Below are 16,613 nucleotides of genomic sequence, written 5' to 3' on the forward strand. Positions count from 1 at the left end.
AGCAGTGACTGGGGTTTCTGGGGACGGCAGTGACTGGAGTTTCTGGGGACGGCAGTGACTGGGGTTTCTGGGGACGGCAGTGACTGGGGTTTCTGGGGACGGCAGTGACTGGGGTTTCTGGGGACAGCAGTGACTGGGGCCGGGGACAGCAGTGACTGGGGTTTCTGGGGACGGCAGTGACTGGGGTTTCTGGGGACGGCAGTGACTGGGGTTTCTGGGGACAGCAGTGACTGGGGTTTCTGGGGACAGCAGTGACTGGGGCTAGGGACGGCAGTGACCGGGGTTTCTGGGGACGGCAGTGACTGGGGTTTCTGGGGACAGCAGTGACTGGGGACGGCAGTGACCGGGGTTTCTGGGGACGGCAGTGACTGGGGTTTCTGGGGACGGCAGTGACTGGGGTTTCTGGGGACGGCAGGGGACGGCAGTGACTGGGGTTTCTGGGGACGGCAGTGACTGGGGTTTCTGGGGACAGCAGTGACTGGGGTTTCTGTGGACAGCAGTGACTGGGGTTTCTGGGGACGGCAGTGACTGGGGTTTCTGGGGACGGCAGTGACTGGGGTTTCTGGGGACGGCAGTGACTGGGGTTTCTGGGGACAACAGTGACTGGGGTTGCTGGGGACAGCAGTGGTCGGGGTGGGGTGGGGGGCAGGCACAGCAGTTGCTGGAGATGGAGGGGAGAAAGGGGAAGCAGGGAAAGTAGAGATCGAACCTGGCTGGCCAGGTACAAGAGTAACAAGGAACGCTGGAGACAGCAGTGACCGGAGGGGGGACAGGGGGCAGCAGTGGCCAGAGGGGAGAGGACAGCATTATCTGTGAGGCTGGTGGACAGCAATGACCAGGGGGCGGTACAGCAGTGACGGGTGACCAGTGGACAGCAAAGACCAGGAGGCCTAGGACAGCAGTGACCAGGGGGCCGGAGAGAGAAGTAATCAGTGAGTCGAGAACAGTAGTGACTGCGGAGCAAAGCGACAGCAATGACTCTGGGTCCGAAGACAGGGGCCATGGAGTGTAGAGATTGGGAAGGGGGGCTTCAGAAACGGGAGACAGGGACTGCTGAGCTTTGGGCCGGAGCAGGGCTGTTTCTACCATTAGGCAAGGCTAGGCGGACGCCTAGGGCGGCAAAAGAGGGAGGGCGGCAAAAAACTAAACATGCATGCATGCGCGTAACGCAGTCCCAGGGTACAGAAGGCTCCAACCCTTCAGGACTCAGTGCCACATTTTGTTGGGGGTCAATGAATATCTGTTGTTTGGCAGAGTCAGGGGCCCCTCATCACAATCTGCAGGGAGTAGGGGCTGGGCATCATTCTCTGTCACGCCACTGAACGGAGGCCAGAAAGCGAGAACCAAGCGGATTCCGGCGATGGGGACTCTTTCTGTTGAACCCGCCTGTGCCCCTGGGCAGTGTGCCGACAGCGGGACAAGAGAAAAGTGCTGCATATGTTCTCACATGCGTTCAGTATGTGCTGTACCATGAGCTGCAGTCTGGGTGTCGGGAAAGTGATAATGGGATACACCGCCCCCCCACTGCCCCCTCTTCCCACCGTCACTCACATTCAAAGGGCCTCACTTGGAGCACACATGCATTATTCCAACCTAGATGGAACGAGGGCCTAAAAACACCACTAGGCCACAGCCTTACCGTACCACAGGCACTGCTGGACCAGGCCTGGCTCTTAGAAGCCACGTCTCAAGTTTCATGGCACTATATTCCTGTTTCTATTCATGCCTTCATTTACAGTCCACTGTTGATGTATCGTGACGGCAGGTGTACTTGAGTGCTGCCTCCTCTGTGCACCTTTACAGATGTTACACTGCCCTCTGCTGGTAGTGTCTGCCACTGTGAGCCTTTATTACTATCCTCTGGCCTCCGTACTCTGGTAATGTTCACTGCAGCTGTGCTTCCCCCGTTACTGTCACCTGTCCCTGTGCTAACATTACTGTCGCCATGGGGGCCCACCAGCTCTTCGGGATATATAACACGGATTGAAAACCATGCAGCAGAAACGTGTACATAATATATTGGCACAAAACTCGAAAAGTGACGTTCCGGTCTGTTTTATTAAAAAACCCAGACATCACTTTTAAAACTACAGATCTCACATGTGGGGGCCTCGTGGTGGTCTCCTGCTTGGAACAAGCTTTTGGAGATGGTTACAGAGCATGAAAAAACTGACAAGGATTTTTTTTTCCAGGCTAAGTATAAATACATCGAGGCGGCTAATAGGAAGAGCTTGTGTCGTTTGAACGGCACATTAGTATTCTGTTGCACTTTGAACAAGCATTTGCAATGCAGTAGGTTTCGCATTTACGCGAGTTTGAGCTATTGGCATTGTAAATGACAATGCCTTTTATTTATGTTTTGTTTTTTAAAACAGAAATAAAAAAGGCATCGTCATTTACAATGGCAATAGCTTAAACTTGCATAAATGTGAGACCTATTGCATTGCAAATGCTTGAGCTCACATGGGGTCTTCCACCCGTTAAGTACCAAGAGTCCTGTGTGCCTGTGTTATTATTGTGCAGCTGGTACCTGGCCCGCCCTGAAAAAGATTATCCTGGCATTGCTTGATATCTTGTCTACGATAAAGCTTGCTCGGTCTCTAGAATCTCGCCCCATAAAGCAGCATACTATGGGTTGGTTTGATTCTGCGTGGGTCTGTGTATCTGCCCGTGCTGGGTGTGATTGGAGGTGGTAGAGGCCAGTAGCCCTACTGTTCTCCCAAATCAAGCCCATGATAGCATAACTGAGTTAATACCCCTCAGACCAGGGCAATAACTTACATAGCCGCAACAATTGACACAGATGACTTACTTTAATACGGATTTTTCAGTCCAGACTAGATTGAGAGGCACCAAAGCAGGCCTCTATTCCCCAACACCTGGATGACAGGGGGAGAGAGTGATGGTAGTAAAAGGGAGGGGGCAGCATTTTACAATTCTCGCCTCGGGCAGCAAAACACCTAGAAACGGCCCTGGGCCGGAGCAAAACCTAGACGACAGGAATGGTAGTCGGGCAGTAAACAGACAGGAGGCACAGAGAGAGGTGTACAAGGTGCTGGATACACATAGGTAGAGGAGACATGAGGAGAGAAGCTGAGGTCGTGGAGGTGAAGCAATCGTTGGAGAGAGGTTGAGGTGGTCTGTGTATATGTCGATAGAGAGTTAGGACAAAGTGTTGGGGAGGGACGGACACAAGAAGTGCGTGTTCCGTTCTGTTCACAGGAGCACATAGTTCCCTTATCTGCACGTGAGAGTGCACTCCTCAGCGGTCAGAGTGCACTCCTCAGCGGTCAGAGTGCACTCCTCAGCGGTCAGAGTGCACTCCTCAGCGGTCAGAGTGCACTCCTCCTCAGCGGTCAGAGTGCACTCCTCCTCTGCGGTCAGAGTGCACTCCTCCTCAGCGGTCAGAGTGCACTCCTCCTCAGCGGTCAGAGTGCACTCCTCCTCAGCGGTCAGAGTGCACTCCTCCTCAGCGGTCAGAGTGCACTCCTCCTCAGCGGTCAGAGTGCACTCCTCCTCAGCGGTCAGAGTGCACTCCTCCTCAGCGGTCAGAGTGCACTCCTCCTCTGCGGTCAGAGTGCACTCCTCCTCAGCGGTCAGAGTGCACTCCTCCTCAGCGGTCAGAGTGCACTCCTCCTCTACGGTCAGAGTGCACTCCTCCTCAGCGGTCAGAGTGCACTCCTCCTCTGCGGTCAGAGTGCACTCCTCCTCAGCGGTCAGAGTGCATTCCTCCTCAGCGGTCAGAGTGCACTCCTCCTCAGCGGTCAGAGTGCACTCCTCCTCAGCGGTCAGAGTGCACTCCTCCTCAGCGGTCAGAGTGCACTCCTCCTCAGCGGTCAGAGTGCACTCCTCCTCAGCGGTCAGAGTGCACTCCTCCTCAGCGGTCAGAGTGCACTCCTCCTCAGCGGTCAGGGCAGGGGCACAAGAGTAAACAGTGCAGACGCCTTTGTGTTCTATTGTATTATAGCAGTTCTATAGCGCTTAATACCGCTATGTGGTATGACTTCAAGCAGGGGTATTTGTCTAAGGGGTCTAGGACACCTAAACAGGTCTATATTGAAAACCTAAAATCTACAAGCTATGCCCTTTGGAGCCCACAAGACAAAGAAAACAAGAACTAAAGAGATAAGTTAGATGCGACTTAAGGTTGTGAATCAAAGTAAGATTTTAAGTTATTCAGTGTACATATGGTGGAAGGCTTGAATTAATTTCAGCCACTGGTTGGATCTCAGCCTGGACCGTCCGCTGGTTTGCACAGTGCCAGTGTGGAGTGGCACAGGGAGCATGAAAAGGATGGAAAGAATGTACACCACAGTAATTACTAGTGGATAGATCTGCTGCTTCAGATTATGTTTTATGTCTAGCTTGATGCCATGCCACGCCTAACTCTTAAAACACATTTCCCTCCAGGCCCACCCCTGTCTTCCCAGGTCCATCCTCTTCCCACCCGTGCCCAGCTGGCAGACAGCTGCTCTTAGGGTACACTTCTCCTGGGATGGCGTCTGACATTCTAGAGATGTGTGTAAAATCCTCTTCAGAGCATGGAATGTAACAAGTAGCCTCTGGGCAGGGAGGAGAGGCAGTGGGGCGAGGGTTTCCAGCACTGACCTTGGGATGCTGTGGAAAGCCAGTTGGGTATGTGAAAGAAGGCAAAGGAAAACATCAGAGGTTTTATGATCCTAAAAGGGGTTTGGGGGCGTCTGCTTGCTTCTGCACTGACCCTGGGAAACTGTGAGACGCTAAGTGATGGCCCCCGCACCTCCTTATTTCTGCACCAGGCATAATGTCTGAGCAGGAGATGGATAGTAGAGAGAAGAAAGAGAGATAGAAAGTGTGAAGCATGGTGGCAGTGGCGGCTCCTCCACTAAGGCGAAGGAGCGTCGCCCCACTGCCATGAATCAGCAGAAGAAAGGAAAAAATAAAATGATAACGTAATGTTATCATCATTTTATTTTGTCCTCCTGCTGCAGCAGCTAGCGTGAAGGGGCGGGGTGGGGCTGCAGAGCAGGGGAGGAGGGCAATAACTGTTTGGTCGTCCCTCTTGTGCCGCCCAAAACAGTCATGCGCACTTCTCCTGTTCTCCATGCAGGCTGCAATACAACCTGCATGGAGAACATGCCCACCCCTACAGCCCCTGGCTGAGCACTGTGTAACAGCGCTCAGACCAATCACAACGCTGCATTGCAGTGTTGTGTTTGGGTGCTAGGAGTGTGGGAGCCCTGGTGCTTCCTGTTTTTCACAAGAAGCCAGGAAGAGGACGGGAGGGGACACAGGAGAGGCGGTAAGTGATTTTTGTTTTTAAACCGATTTTCCCCCACCCCCGCCACTTTGCCCCCACCTGCCTCACTGCTGCTTCAAGGTAGCAGCCGCGACTTCTGGGTGGGTGGGCCTGCGGTGATCCAGAAGGCACAGCAAGGATGTGTCAAAGTCATACAGCCTGTCTCCTTCTCACCAAGGGCCTGCCAACACCTCCTAACAAACTCTGCCCCAAGGGGGGATGATAGATACAAGAGTGCGGTTTAGTTGAGTAGATTCTGGAAACAACAACAGGGGTATACCCAAAAAACCCTTGAATACCTGGGTAAAAATACATATATAGAGCAAAAAAAAGGTATCAAGGAATCACTACTGAACTAATGTTGTGGATAGAGCACATTTAATTACCCTCTCCGGAATAATTTATATTCCACTGAACAAATCTTACTTAATTTGTAACACACTTGGGCAAGCGCCTAATCAAAGAGAAAATACAAAACATATATCACATGGCAAATTAAATCACATACACAACATCACATAAATATATATCTCACAATCAATAACCCAAAAGAAATTTTTTTACATTCATTATAGTGTCCCCCTAAAAGAATTAATAGAGGATCCACTTGGAGGTTGTCAAACCGTGAAACACTGTCAGGCTCCGAATTAGCCTCGCTAATGGTGTGTCATGTTAAAAGTTCCAGAATCAATGAAAATCCTGTGGCTCCTCCTTTGAAGTGTCTGTCGACGTGAACACGTTTCAGCCTATCTTCGTTAGCCTCTTCAGGACAGGGGTTCTACATAAATGTCTGTGCAAATTGAGTAAGATGTGTTCAGTGGAATATAAATTATTCCGGAGAGGGTAATTAAATGTGCTCTATTCACAACATTAGTTCAGTAGTGATTCCTTGATACCTTTTCTGCTCTATAGTTGCGTAGATTCGACATAAGGATAAATAAATGAATGCCAAATTAAATTCTCTGTAAATGGAGAATGAGAGGATGTGGCGTAACGGCCAGAGCTGCTGACTTTGGAGCTGGGGAACCAGGTCCGAGTCTCAGCACCGGCTCAACATACTGTGTTACTGGACAAATCACTTAATCTCCCCGTGCCTTCAACTAAATAAAGGTTGTTGATCCCACAACCTGATTGCCCCGACAACCACCGACAACCACCGACACCTCAGACCCCGCGGCCACCACCCACATCAATCCCCTGCTCACCTCGACCAACATAAACGACGATGACACCATCAAAATCATGAACACCATCCACTCCGGCTCTCCATCAGATCCATGGTCACACCACATCTTCAACAAAGCTAGCGCCACCATCGCTCCCCATCTCCGCAAGAATATCAACATCTCCTTCGAGACCGTGACCTTCCCGGAGAGCTGGAAGCACGCCGAGATCAACGCCTTACTGAAGAAACCCATGGTGGATCCGAGGGACCTCAAGAACTTCCGGCCCATCTCCCTGCTCCCGTTCCCGGCGAAGGTCATCGAGAAGTCAGTCAACAGACAGCTGACCCGCTACCTCGAGGAGAACATCATCCTGGACCCATCCCAGTCCGGGTTCCGCAGCAACCACAGTACCCAGACTGCCCTCATTGCCGCCACCAATGACATCAGGGCCCAGCTGGACAACAGCGAAACCGCATACCTCATCCTCCTGGACCGGTCAGCCGCCTTCAACACTGTCTGCCACCGCACCCTACGCACACGCCTCCACAACGCAGGGATCCAAGACAAGGCTCTGGAATGGACCACCTCCTTCCTCTCCGGAAGAACCCAGAGCGCCTGCCTCCCCCCTTGATCACCTGCAGCGTACTCCAAGGAACATCCCTCACCCCGACATTGTTCAACATCTACATAGCACCTCTCGCCCACGTCACACGACGGCACGACCTCAACATCATATCCTACGCCAACACCCAGCTGATCCTCTCCCTCGCCAAGGACCCCCTCACCGCCAAAACCAACGTCCACTAGGGAATGAAAGCTGTCGCCGAGTGGATGAAGAACAGCCATCTGAAGCTGAACTCTGACAAGACAGAGGTCCTCATCCTCGGCTCCACCCCCCCAGCCTGGGACGACTCCTGGTGGCCGTCTGCACTGGGAGCAACACCAACACCCACCGACCACGCACGCAACCTGTGGTTTATCCTCGACTCAACATTCTCCATGACCAAGCAAGTCAACGCCGTCTCGTCCTCCTACTTCAACACCCTGCGCATGCGCCACAAGATCTACAGGTGGATCCCCACAAAACAATAAGAACGGTCACCCAGGCCCTCGTCAGCAGCAGGCTGGACTACGAAAACGCCCTCTATGCAGGAGCCTCGGCCAAACTCCTGAAACGACTACAACGCATACAGAACGCCTCTGCACGCCTGATCCTCAACATCCCGTGCCACAACCACATCACACCACACCTGAGAGACCTGCATTGGCTCCCCGTCAACAAGAGGATCACCTTTAAGCTCCTCACCCACGCACACAAAGAGCTTCACAACACCGGACCGGCATATCTCAACAGATGACTGACCTTCTATACCCTGAACCGACAGCTCCGCTCTGCCGACCTCGCCCTCGCCAACGTCCCCCGCATCCAAAGAGCGACCACTGGTGGCAGATCATTCTCCCACCTCGCCGCCAAGACCTGAAACACCCTCCCCATCCTCCTACTGCAGACCCAGGACCTGCTAACCTTCAGGAGGCTCCTCAAGACCTGGCTATTCGAGCAGTAGCAGCACCCTGAGTAGTGTGCTTTACAAGTGTATTGATTGATTGATCACGTCAGCTTGAGTTTTGAGACAAATTGTGGCATCATTCTCCAATGCCCCCTTTTCCGACCTGAAGAAAAGGTAATATTGTTCCAGCCACCCATAGCGGAAGAGGGTAACCCCTGAGAGATGGTGAGGTGGTCAGGAACTCAGCTGGGAATGCAGTTGGCTCAGGTGTACTTTTAAGGGACAGAATGTCATCTAGGCTCATTATCATTTACGGTTGTGGTTCCCATGTGAATGTGATGGCATCCAACCAGGAAGGCAGAAGGCCCAACTAAATAACCTGTATGGTTGATTGCAAAGTGCCTTTTAGTCCATCTAGGTTAACTATGCGTTCATGAACCCAAGGCCGGCTTTTGCGCTGGCGGCACAATGTTTGTTGGTGTCCCCAACGACCATCTCCGCCACAGATTCCCTCTCTACCACCCTTCAACAGTGCCCCTCAAGACCCCATAACCACTCTCTCTCAGATTCATTTAATTTGTTTTATAGCACCGCCACCACTTATAGCAGTGTAGGGTGTCGGAGCACTTTACATCACACACACTGCAGAGAGACAATCAATCATAGGTGTGTGAATCAGTGTATAGGAAATGTTACATATGACAGAGGACTACAAGGTGTAGGAGTCACGTCATCCATACTGGTAGGCAGTATGGTTTAATAGTGCTTAGTCCGGAGAAGCACAAACTCAGAATTTCAAACGTAACACCATGGTTGGGGCTTCTCTTCAATAATCAAAATTGATTTCTTTACAAAGGAAACCTTTTTCAAACATTAGGATAACTAAAGACTGGGGGAAAAAAATCATAATGCTCTAATCTATACCTTGCAGTTTTCATGCAGCTCTTTGATGACAGTTAATAGCTCACTGTTCTATGTTAGGATTTTAACTTATAAACGGCAAGTAACAAAGGATCTCTGACAAAAGCAGCAACGCACTGACCTATTTACATTATATGCACTTTGTGGTCTGCCTGGTACACGTTTTTTGCAGCAGGCATATTAACCCTCTTCGCTAACTTACCATGAGTCAAAACTTCCACTAGACAAACCCCAACTCTCCAGGAAGAACATTATTCAATGGAGATAACTTGACATTTTTATGGTTGCCTGAAAATTGCTGAAGGCCAGGTAAGAACGCGGCAGCAGGTGCTTTTAAATGTATAATATACTTAAAACGCAAAGTCAGCGCCCGTGCGGCCGCACCGGGTGCACCGCGGTACAAAAGGGGGTGGTGATGGACGGAGCATCGAACCAATCAAACACTCACACCCAGTCAACAGATCTAGGTTTGATCCATCACCGTTCTTTAGCCCACTCTGCCACCCCAGTTCAGACATGGCCATATGCAAATCAGTCTGACCCTGTGCCTCATGGGAACAGTCCATCCCGAACTGCCAAGCCATGCCTTCCCTGGACCGGAAACAAGCTTCCTAGGACCGGTTTCTGGCATTTCAGCCGTCTTCAGCCAGGCTTGCTTGAATCCAGTGGCAAAGTGAACAAGGGATTCACGTCTGAGCATACCCTGCCAACTTGTGGCGAACAAAGCGGTACAAAAGGGGGTGGTGATGGACGGAGCATCAGAACCAATCAAACACTCACACCCAGTCACCGCCCTAGAACCAGCCCTGCATGAAGCCTGTGAGTAGCAGGCAGGAACCCAGAGGACAATGGTGTTCAAAGCACATTGTGCATTCCTGGGCTGGGAGTGTGGTATCTGTTCAGTGGGGGAGCCGCTAGGTGATTTAATAACAGCCTGGGAGTGGTCTGTGCTGCTGCTTGCAGTTTGCAATCGATAGGATCCCTTTATCACATCCAAGGAGGCAGGTGTGGTCAGAGTTGTTTTAAGGCATGGGCAAAGTGGACTCTGGACAAGGGCCCACACCTTTCTAGGGGCCCCATCATTAAGCTTTCTGGAACGTACCAGTGAGTGACCTATAAACGATGGGGCCCCCTGCACAATATGAAAAGGGGCTCCCAGGTCTCCAATATCTCATAAATATTCAAAGGCTTTGCACTGAATGGAGGCCCCCTGAAGGACTGGGGACCCTTTAAAGTTTGGGGACCAACAAAGAGGGTTGTCAATGATCAGATCATAGTGAATGAGATGGAAAGAAATAATAAATTCTGAGTTTATCAGAGCAGGGGGCCCCAAATTATGTTCGGCCTGGGTCCCCCAAAATCCTTAAATCCCAGGGTGTGGCAGCAGTTCAATGTGGGATTAGTGGATGGTCCTTTTACCTAGCTTCAGCCAGCATCTACCCAAAAAGGGATCACAGAAAGTGATCGAATTAAGAATAAGGGATCAAGGCGGGATACAGGTGTAAGGGAGGGAGATTACGATATAAAAAAGGGATTAAGGATTAAATCATGAAGTGAGATTAGGGTCAGGTATTAAAACAGGGGTTACAAATCAGGACACTGGAAGCGTCAGGGCTCTGGTAAAGGTAAAAGTGAAGGAGCCAGAGAAATGTATCACAAAAACCAAGAGTTCAGGGTTAGAAATTCGGATTCATTAGTGGAGTGAATCCAAAGTTAAAATCAGATTAAAAGAGGCCTTCATATACTCCGCGTATCCGAAATTATGACGGACTTCATGTAATGAAAGTTAAGAACACATCAAAACTCAGCTGTAATTCATTTCAGGCGCCGCATCAGATCGGACGAAATGACATCATTTGTAATGAAAGCAGTGCTGTGTTAACTTGTTCAAAGAATGTGCCACAAGGTTTGGGATATCAGTCTCACCTGTTGCCATATTGGCGGATGTTGTTGAGGGTAATCCGGTTGCATTCGTAAGAAGAATGGGTGCCAAGGTGGTTTCATTCTGTATTGGTTCAGACGGTTTTGGGCTTATTGTTGTGTTACCTGTTGTGGATTTTTCTGTTGTGATCTGTGTTGTAGGGACTGATGACGTGTTATTCTCTGTGGTGTTTGGTGAGGTCGTACCTACTTCAGTGCTTAGTGTGGCAGTCTCTCCTACACTGCTTAGTGTGGTAATCCCTACCAAGGAGGTTTGGGCAGTAGTACCTACTTTAGTGCTTGGTGGGGTAGTCTCTGCTACGGTAGTTCCAGCGGTTGTCCCCCCTACAGTGCTTGGTGGGGTAGTCTCTGCTACAGTGCTTTGTGTGGTAGTCCCTGCTACACTGGTTCCGGCAGTTGTCCCTACTTCAGTGCTCTGTGTGGTAGTCTCTGCTACAGTGCTATGTGTGATAATCCCTACTAAGGAGGTTCGCGTAGTAGTCCCTACTTCAGTGCTTGGTGCGGTAGTCTCTGCTACAGTGCTTTGTGTGGTAGTCCCTGCTACACTGGTTCCAGCAGTTGTCCCCACTTCACTGCTTGGTGGGGTGGTCTCTGCTGAAGTGATTTGTGTGGTAGTCCCTGCTACACTGGTTCCAGCAGTTGTCCCCACTTCAGTGATTGGTGTGGTAGTCCCTGCTACACTGGTTCCAGCAGTTGTCCCTACTTCAGTGATTGGTGGGGTAGTCTCTGCTACAGTGCTTTGTGCGGTAGTCCCTGCTACACTGGTTCGGGCAGTTGTCCCCACTTCAGTGATTGGTGGGGTAGTCTCTGCTACAGTGCTCTGTGTGGTAGTCCCTGATACACTGGTTACGGCGGTTGTCCCTACTTCAGTGCCAGGTGGGGTAGTCTCTGCTACAGTGCTTTGTGCGGTAGTCCCTGCTACACTGGTTCGGGCGGTTGTCCCCACTTCAGTGATTGGTGGGGTAGTCTCTGCTACAGTGTTTTGTGTGGTAGTCCCTGCTACGGTGGTTTGGGCGGTAGTCCCTACTTCAATGCTTGGTGGGGTAGTCTCTGCTACAGTGCTTTGTGAGGTAGTCCCTGCTATGGTGGTTAGTTTGGTAGTCCCTGCTATGGTGGTTAGGGAGGGAGTCCCTTCTCTAGTGCTTAGTGTAACATTCTCTGCTGTGGTCGCTCCTTTCAAGGTCTCTGCTGTGGTTCTTGTGGTTGTTCTGTCTGTATTTAGGGCTGTCATCTCGGCTGTGGCACCATCAGTCTTCCACGCAGGTGATATGCTGCTTGCTACCACAGTGGTTGCGAGTGAAGTTACAGAGGGTACATCCGTGGCATTCTGCGATACCGCCATTGACACTAAACCTGTGAGGTATAAAAAAAAATTGGAATTCCTCTCAGAATATTTCTGGCATCGTTTTGCACCATTAATGCTTTTTTACAGATCGGTATGTCAACTAGAAGAAGAAAAGGACAACATTGTACATTGTGATAGAGAGTACCTGTTTGGGTCCTTCTCAGGAGCATAGCGGTCATGAACACCGCAGGGTCTGTGGCCCTGGAGGAAAGGGATCTGAGGGGCCCACCACTATGGTTATCTTTGACAACCCAACCACAGAGCACTGGCACCATTTCACTTGCCACACAATGAGTTTAGAAGATTCATTCTTAAGGAGAGGCCCTTGAGGGGCTAAACGGGATATCAGACAGCTGCTGGGATTATTTCGAAACAGTACAAGTGTTTGAACATTCATGAAGCCTGTGTAAAGTCAACTCCACACCCATGGAGTTTAAAAATCATTCCTTCAAGCAGTTTTTTTTTTTGCCTTGAAGGAGTCTCATACGATCCATGGATCTTTCTCCGGTGGAATCATAGTAATATACGAGTTTTATCTAACCCCCATCTCTACGAATTTGGCCTATGTTGGCTATCCTTAGATAGTTCAAGGACCAGGAAGAAGCTGGCAGATGGCAGCTACAAGGGACTCCCATAAGTGTTCAAATAATTCTTGATAAAGTCTTTAATTAAACATGCAGCACAGGTCCCATATAAAGCCATAAAATATAGGTTTATCACCAATATCCCTTTCTTACCCCAGGCGAGGCCTCAAGCTGCAGAACCAACTTGGAAAAAATCACATCTGGGAAAGTGCCAATCTGGGTTGAAACCCAGCAGAAGCGCCGAAGCAGAACCAGTGCCAAGTTATTAGATAAAACGGACCTGGCTTTTCATGATACTGCTGTATTTGCCTACAGCCTTTGACACCCTGAACATCCTTCTGCTGCCAAGACTGCAGGCGGTGGTCCAGACTTCTGAGTCAGCTGGCACGGGGGAATTTCCCTCTCGGACTGCTATGCCCAGGTAAGGCAATGTCACCAGCTTGTGCAGTGGCACGTGGGAGACTGAAGGGCTTATGCTTGTCCACTCTTACATTTTAGGCCTCACTACAGGCAGCGTCAGCTGTATGCCTGGGTTTAATTCATCAACAAAAAATGAACAGATATACATAGAAAGGCTTGGATCATTTCTTCTTTACAGCTGCACTTCTATTTGATTGGGTATTAGATGTAATAATGCACCTAAGAAGTCCTTCCAGTGCAATCACTCCAATGCCATCGCACCTGATTCAGTAATGAGATCGGCTGCCTTGCAGAGAGGCGGTCTTCTCTGCCCTTTATTGAAAAAATGGGCTCCCATCTCGCCCCCTTCCCTGCTCTGTCATCCCTCTGAGGCCTAAGGTAATGTGTCTCCTCTGCTTCAATTTTCCCTTCTTCTGGACCATTGGTGTCTGGCCCAAATCAACACTGAGCCATAACAAAAGCAAGAAAAGATAGTAAAAAAATACTAATTGGGGGTTTCATTGGCGCATCACACCCTGGGCCCCTGTAACACTGCATCTGCAGCACAAATGATACCTACTACTCTGCCCACTCTCTCCACTGGCCCATTACTCCTAGACATAAGGCCCAAAGCAGGCTGTCTGCCGCTTTTGTGTAAAAAATAAATAAAAAAGGAGTAAAGCCCTCATCTCTCCACCTGTTACTTTAGACCAGCTCCCTGCGGAGCAAGGGTAACCTGAGCCCTAATGCTAACAAGGAAAAAGGGGTTCCCACCCACCATTTTGCTAGTAACAGTCTCAATTGGGGTGCACTGCCTTAGTGCCACTGCACCTGCTGCACTAATGTTAGTAATGGCCATTTAAATAAATCTCCACCTTCCTCAGGGGATCTCCCTGAGAGAGCTGTGTCTGTCCATTGTAAAGAAAAAACAATTGCCCTCACCCAGCACCCCTTCCTATGGGCCATCACCTTGAGGGTATTCATGAACAGAGAACTAAAGGAGAAACAGGCCTTCTCACCAGAGTACCTACACACTGAAAAAATTTAAATGTTTGCTATTGGCTAATCACCAAATGTAATGGCTGTTAGGAGCCATGTACAGGCTTTAATTCATGAAGTCACTATTCTTTTTGAGAGGTGCTCTGACGGTGTTAAGTTACGGAATGCTTCCTTTTAATGGACTGTTAGAAATAGGCTCCCATGTTGGAAGTAGTTTGCACCCTAACCAAGTAGGGACCCACACTCTAGTCAGGGTAAGTGTAGTACACACTAAGTGTACCATTCTTACCCTCTGGTAGCTTGGCTCAGAGCAGTCAAGCTAAACTAAAGTCTGCGACAAATCTTCCCCCATTTGGGATTTCCACACAGGGTCCAAACTACTATCTCTCTTGTTCTGCCCAAACTCGATTCCACCAATAGTCTCTACCACGGATCAGCTTTAACAACCATGAAAAGACGACAACGGATTCAGAACTCGGCTGCCAGACTACTCTTGCATATCAAACCGCAAGACCACATCTCCCCTGCCTGGAAAGCCCTGCATTGATTACTGGTTGCCAGAAGATCCACGTTCAAGCTGCTTTGTATCACCCACAAAGCCATGCATGGAATGAGACCATCATCAGGAAGAAAATCACCAAACACATTCAGCAAAGGAACCTCTGCTCTAAAGTGGCACTTCGCCTCAAAATACCAAGATACAAAATAACAAGCATTGGCATAGCCAATAGGTCTCACCTTTGGGACCTTATAGGCGTTTCAAGAAAGCTATTGCCTTTGCAAATGTTTTTAAGCTGTGTTGAAGAGCAGCATGGCTGCTGTGCAGCATGTTCAAAAGTTATAATGAAAAAGTGTGATAAGCATTTTTGTTCCTCTACATATACCAAAAAGACATTATGTACAACTGAACGACCCAAAAAAAAAAACAATTGACATAAAAAAGGTCTTCTAGTTTTGTTGTCCTTGCAATGCGGACAGCTTCTTTCTGCCTGTTGTAATAATTGTTTGTTATAGCTTTTTTGGTTATGGGGGCGGACATAAACAATGAGAGGGGGCGAGGTTGGGTAATAGTACCTGAATTACAACATGAGCAGTGGATGGACACTAGGGGAGAATGAATAGATGCCAGATTCCGAGGGAAGACTCCGCTTATGGCAATGGGGCACATTAGAAACTGTGTGGATACAGTCTGAAATCAGTACAATATCTATATAGAATCACTGAGCCCAGAGATAGAGAAAGAAAAACTGAACTAAGAAGGTGTGTCTAGGGGGAGAAACAAATAGGTGAGAAAGACAGACTGAGTTAGTATGAAACAAAAGCAATCAAATAGAAAGAAGGATAACTACAGGAAGGAGAAAGGGTGACAGAGAAAGAAGTAAGAGAGAGATAAAGAGTAAGCATTTGCTTGAGATGGAGGAAGCTAGAGAGACAGGACAAGGAAGGCAAGAGAGATGGTGAGAGGAAGAGAAACACCTCGAGGGAGGGAGAGAATAGAAGAGGAGAGGTGGACAAGCGATAAGAAAGCGAGTGTAAGAAGAAGAGAAATTAATTTGTGAGTGCCATTTAAATCGTTATTTGTGTAATTACACACACATAAAGATGCAAATGGTGTTTTTACAGTCTATGCATATTTTTTGCACAGAAGGGCTGAACAAAGTCCTGCCTGATCATTAAAATTTCTCTTAAGCACTAGTGAAGTGATAATTTGCCTAACACTGACCAGCCACTAACAGAGGGACACAGAGTACAGGGCTCACATAATGATTAAGGTGCAGACGTCAGGAACCAGGTGGCACTAGAAAGCATCTTATGGCACAGCAGAACACAGACTACAGGAATCACCAGCTAATGCCAAGTCACAGGACTTGTGCCACTTACCCATCTCAACCTGCCTCAACATGAAACACTGAGTGCGGACAGGAGCAGGAAACATATATAGATTTCCATGGTTATATAGAACTTTAAAACATTTGCTCCGTGACGTACATGTATACACAATTTTTGTACAGCCCTTAGTATTAGAGCTTAACCTGTCTTTTAGATCTTTGAATGCTTGTTGGAAAAGGTATTTGGGCATAATGAGGTAAACTAGCTTGCCAATGATTGTCCAGTAGAAGTCATCAAACACCAGGTAAAATAAGTTGTTGAAGATTATTCAATGCAAATGTTGCCAACTAAGAAAAACAACTGCTGAATATTTAGAACATGTCTGCTAGCCATATTGATTTGGTGCAATCAGGAAATTGATCTGGAAATTAACTCTGAACTGGATAATATTGAAACTATACCAAATATTAATGTTGCTATTTTTAAACAGGAGGTACAATGTTGTCTCTAATGCATGTTTATGTGCCTTAAACCATTGTTTAAATAATATATGTTTTCAATGCGGATTCCCTTATTGCACCCATTGTGTCGGAGGCAGCAGTAATTTTGCACCGGGAGATGTTAGTCATTGAGGTGGCGACG

The 16,613-nt window shown here is 48.8% G+C and overlaps 1 protein-coding gene across 4 annotated transcripts in view; it reads right to left on the reverse strand.

Moving 5' to 3' along the window:
* Positions 1-16,613, reverse strand: part of LOC146869316 (uncharacterized) — a 124,375-nt gene that overhangs the window by 32,374 nt on the left and 75,388 nt on the right. For all 4 annotated transcript variants that reach the window (XR_014979947.1, XR_014979939.1, XM_085648160.1 and 1 more), the window contains exon 2: positions 10,800-12,167. Coding sequence is in view for 2 of the 4 variants with exons in the window: in XM_085648160.1 (XP_085504286.1) it covers positions 10,800-12,167 (1,368 nt within the window). In the remaining 2 variants the exon portion in view is untranslated. The remainder of the gene's footprint in view (positions 1-10,799; positions 12,168-16,613) is intronic.

The sequence above is a fragment of the Triturus cristatus genome, chromosome 1_1, assembly GCF_964204655.1.
Source record: "Triturus cristatus chromosome 1_1, aTriCri1.1, whole genome shotgun sequence".
Taxonomy (NCBI): Eukaryota; Metazoa; Chordata; class Amphibia; order Caudata; family Salamandridae; genus Triturus; species Triturus cristatus.